This window comes from Phaethon lepturus, unplaced genomic scaffold, assembly GCF_000687285.1.
Source record: "Phaethon lepturus isolate BGI_N335 unplaced genomic scaffold, ASM68728v1 scaffold12532, whole genome shotgun sequence".
Taxonomy (NCBI): Eukaryota; Metazoa; Chordata; class Aves; order Phaethontiformes; family Phaethontidae; genus Phaethon; species Phaethon lepturus.
The window spans coordinates 1-4,779 of record NW_010525615.1 but is presented as its reverse complement, the minus strand read 5'-3'; the positions used below and the strand labels follow the sequence as shown (position 1 = coordinate 4,779).

Here is a 4,779-nt window from a genome sequence, read left to right as displayed (position 1 = left end):
GAGGTAAAGAATTAGGGAGAGAAAGGGGAAAAAATTCACACCTCCGACTTCTGCAGAGACACTCACTGGGATCTTCCTCACTAGCTGTGCTAGTTTTGGCTGGGATAGAGTTAATTTTCTTCACAAAAGTTAGTATGGGGCTGTGGTTTAGATTTGAGATTAAAACAGTGCTGATAACACAGGGATGTTTTCGTTACTGCTGAGCAGTGCTTACACGGAGTCAAGGCCTTTTCTGCTTCTCACACCACTCCACCAGCAAGAAGGCTGGGCATGCACAAGAAGAAGCTGACCCCAACAGGCCAGAGGGAATTCCAGACCATATGACATCACGCTCAGCATATCAAGCTGGGGGAAGAGGGAAAGGGGTACATTCAGAGTGATGGCATCTGTCTTCCCAAGTAATCATTACGCGTGACGGAGCCCTGCTGCCCTGGAGATGGCTGAGCACCTGCCTGCCCATGGGGAGTAGTGAACAAATTCCTTGTTTTGCTCTGCTTGCGTGCACTGCTCTTGCTTTACCTATTAAACTCAATCCACGAGTTTTCTCACTCTCACTCTTCTGATTCTCTCCCCCGTCCCACCAGGGGGTAGCGAGCGAGCGGCTGCGTGGTGTTTAGTTGCCACTGGGGCTAAACCACGACACTAGCCCAGATGCTTCACCATCCTCACTAGCCCAGATGTCTGCACCCATGGGCACTTTGGAAAAGGGAAATTGTTTTTCTCTACCTTGCTTTTCCAAGTAGTCCCTCCCTTTGTTACAGAGCTGCTCAGACTTTCTCTGGGGGTGAACCATATTCCAACTGTCATTCTTCAAATGTTTCAAAATTTGCTATTTTTTCAAAAACCTTACAAAGATAAATACTATAATTTTCTACAGTCTTTTCTACAAGCACTTATACTTAAGTTTTTCAGAAAATACCATTTACTTTTTCTGCAAGATACACTAAATTATAAACAAAACATCCTTGTTTCTAGAAAACTTCAGTTTCAAAAAATGAAATACATCCATGTATTAATAATATTAACAATGTGATATTAACAATAATCACCTGGTTTTTAACAGTGGTTCTCGACATGAAATCCTAGAAAAAGCATAGTTTCCTCCAATTCACAGACAGAGACACAAGTAAAGCTCCTGGCATCCAAAATCTGATTTCAATATTTTCTTTGACTACTCTTTCTAAAACTGAACAAAAGTCTATTCTGTTTGTGTCTTAATGGGAAGAGTAGAAATACTCCCAAAGATTTCAACAAGCTCCATGGCTTAACAGTTTGCGAGGGACCCACATAACCAAGACCAGCCCAAAAGCTCCAAGTCCCATTGTCCCACTGTCCACTCCCATCAGCAAATACCAGCCCTGTGTGCCTGTAGCTGCTGCACTGCCTACCCTCCTCTGCGTGATTCTCACTGAGCCAAACCGTAGGCACCCTGACTTCCCTCTACAAATGAGAGGGGACCTGACAGACAAACCTTGAAGGCTTGCTCCAAGTCTGAGGCATCATCAAAAGCCTGGATGAAAACAGTGCCCAGCCGCCGGTCAATGTCTTCTACTTTCTGCTTGAAATCAAAGGCATCTTGCTCAAACTCCTGTGGAAAGGCAAAACAGCGAGCTGTGAGACTGCCAGATGACACCAAGAAGGTACCTGCAACCTGCTGCTCCAGAGATCTTTCCTCTTCTCATTCACCGTGAATTAAACCACTCCTCTGGCCAACCTTCAGCCATCGCAGCACAGCAAAGCCCCACAGAGCCTGAGTACATTTCTGTACTGTCCCACAGCTGAGATCATGGCCCTCCGGGATGGATCCTTTTGTCCCAAGGGCTTTCTCAGTCCAACAAGCACTAACTTCACCCTAGAGGCAAGATGGACAATTTCTGCACCCTCTTCCCTCCCCTTGGCCTGAAGACTACACCATCACCCAGAAAACTCAGATGTACCTGCTGAGATCCAAACCCAATCTACTTTCAAGCCAAAACAAGCCTGTGGTTTTGACCATGAGTTGGCTGTAAATGGGACAACAATAAAGGTAGTTTCAGAACACTGGCACAGGTTGTCCAGAGAGGCTGTGGAGTCTCCACCCTTGGACATATCCAGCCTTGGAGGTATTTAACCGGAAAGGTCACAGTCTCGCTCTAGCTGAGCATGCTTTTAGCAGGGGAGGTGGACTAGATGATCTCCAGAGGTCCTTTCCAACCTCAACAGTTCCGTATTGCTGTAATTTCCATCGTCTTCTGGCACTGCTTTTCCTGCTCCAATTGTAATAAATACTTTGAAGTTCAAGCATAAAATCTGGGTTTGTTTTCCTACAGGTAAAAGAGCCCAAATCAAAGACTGAGCTCAACAAACTGGGAGACTTCAGTCCTTCTGTGTAGCTTGGACAAAGCCCCTAAAAATTAGGTCATGTGTCTCTTTTTCGAAAGGACAAAGCATAAGGCAACAGCTTTTGTTATCATCACTGCTGAGCTCCAGCAAGACCAGATGCCATGTTTTATCTAAAAAAAGAGGCTCTAGAAAGTAGCAGAGGATGCAAAACTCAAGCACTGAAAGAACAAGCGTGACTCAGAGTCACTCAAAAGGCCATGGAGTCACTGAAACCTAGCCAGCCCCTGCAAAGCCACTGTCACTGCTCTTTCTGTGCCCTCCCTCCTGAAGGAGGAGTGACATGGCATAAGCAGCTTTCCAGCAAGATCCTCCCAGGCAGCACTGGGGACATGCCACCCACTGCAGACATGTACCAGGAACTACAGGAAGCAAAGCACAAGCTGCCCATCACCACACCAGACAGGTCCCAACACCTGAAGGAAGGGCACACCAGCCCCATGTCCCACACCACCCCAGCCACCCTTCACCACAGCACAGTCCTTTCTGGAGGGAACAAGGCAGGAGCCTGCTGGAGGGAGAACTTTGCCCTGCGATTACCTGCCATTTGGACATCTGCCATGAATGGCTGCCCCATGAGCAGTGTAAGAAAGACAGGAGTCCTCATCGTGGAGCTTCTTCTGGCCACTCCAGTTTTAGCACTCCCTCCCTAAACGTGTGGACAGGCCTAACTATGTCCTGCTAACTAGATGCAGCAAACTGACTCCAGGGCAAATGGGACAAGCAGAAGCAGAAATCAAAGATCCTGAGATCAGACACAACCACAGGACACACACGTCTTCAGAAATGCCATTCCCACCCTTCCTTCATAGCCCACCCAGGCTACGCTGCTCGGTGTCAAAGCCAAGAGCAGGAGTTTCTGAATAGACCATAAGGCCTGTGGCATGTTTGCTTTGCCCTGCTTGTATGACATATGCTGGTGTGAGCATCTGGGATCTGGATGGCCATTGAGCCATGACCCAGAGGGCTGGGAATATTCCTTTAATTAAAGCACTACTGATAATAAAATAGAGAGTCCTTGAATTCTGAGAGCACCAGATGTCATGTGTGCAACTAGACAAGAGCAAGCATGTCCCCAGAGGTTACCTAAGCTGACCCTCATCAGGCAAGCTAGGTACCAAGAGCAGGAAAGCAAAGAGACATGGATGTTGGTACAGCTCACACATCCCAGCAAGCAACATGTGCAGAGAAATCTTGTGTAAAAGACATGGAAAAGACCAGCTGTGCTGGTCTAAGGTCCTGAACTAGCAAGATATGCTAGATATAGACCAGCAAGAACTCCCAAACCTCTGCAGGAAATGCCAGTAGGTCCCTGTTCCCTACAGCGACAGATCAGATCATAACGAAAGGAGGAAGGAGCTGGGAAGAAGTCAGCAGGACTGCACATGAGCCAGGGCTCCATCACAGAGGAAACTGCTGCCTTGGAAACACACACATGTTGCTGGCGTTCCTGTAAGCTGGTTCTACCTACCGTGCTGGTCAGGTCAAGGCAGTCATAGGTTCGCTCAGCAAACACCTTGTACACCTCCTGGAATTCCTCATGCATGTCCAGCACCTGCTGGCCCAGCGCCTTCCCTTTAATGCCGCTGAACTCCATCTTCTCCAGCTTCATCAGGTCCAAGGCAGTTGTCAGGAGATCCTTGAAAGTCAATGTAGGCACACACAGGTTAAGATGTTGACAAAAGAAGGTGACAACTGTTGTCACAACATGGAGCTGTGCTTGTTGCTGTGCCAGAGGACCTCCTCCAGCACACCTCTGGTGCTCACAAATGGGAACAGGGGAGCGAGATCCTGCCCACCACAGGCATCAATGGCTGCTTATAAGATGTCCCTCCCTAGTGGGACCTGCTGTTGCCACTGCAAATACTATGCCAACCCTAAAATTGATTTTAAGGGTATTTATGGGACAGATCCAAAGCAACCTATGAGACCCTGATATGTCACCCAGCACAGCTAAGAATCCAAATTTTAAGGTTTTAACCAAAAGGAGATGTTTACGGGTACCTGAACTGTCTAAAAGCTCCTGCTCAGTAAAACCTCTGTGTGTGTCCAAGTGGGTGCTACTGACCCTGCCCAGCTGGCCCTCTCTGCTGAGACGGGTGCATGGGTCCTTCCTTCCCATCCTCTGCAGCCTGGCAGGGCCGGACCCCGCGGTGCCACCTCTCAGGAAAGTGCCGCGCTCCCTTTTTAAGCGCCAGCGCCGCGCAGCCCTGCCACCAAACGCCCATCTCTTTCGGCAGGGCTAAGCGAGGGCTGGCCGAACGTCTGCCATCTCAGAGGGCCGGGAGGAAGGTGCCGATCTCAAGCACGGGAACGTGCTGGTGGCCGTCCTGCTCGCACTGAGCTCGGGGGACAGCCCGGAACGCAGAGCCAAGCGGGCGCGGAGCGCCAGCCCGAAGC

The 4,779-nt window shown here is 49.0% G+C and overlaps 1 protein-coding gene across 1 annotated transcript in view; it reads right to left on the bottom strand.

Annotated features, from left to right (window-relative positions):
- The window catches only part of LOC104617484 (dynein heavy chain 9, axonemal-like), a gene marked incomplete at both ends in the record, with an annotated part of 34,667 nt that extends 30,649 nt beyond the window's left edge, over window positions 1-4,018 (bottom strand). Inside the window, 2 exons of the mRNA XM_010282818.1 lie at window positions 1,472-1,588; window positions 3,851-4,018. Of these exons, the coding sequence (XP_010281120.1) occupies window positions 1,472-1,588; window positions 3,851-4,018 (285 nt within the window). The remainder of the gene's footprint in view (window positions 1-1,471; window positions 1,589-3,850) is intronic.
- Window positions 4,019-4,779: the final 761 nt, after the last annotated feature.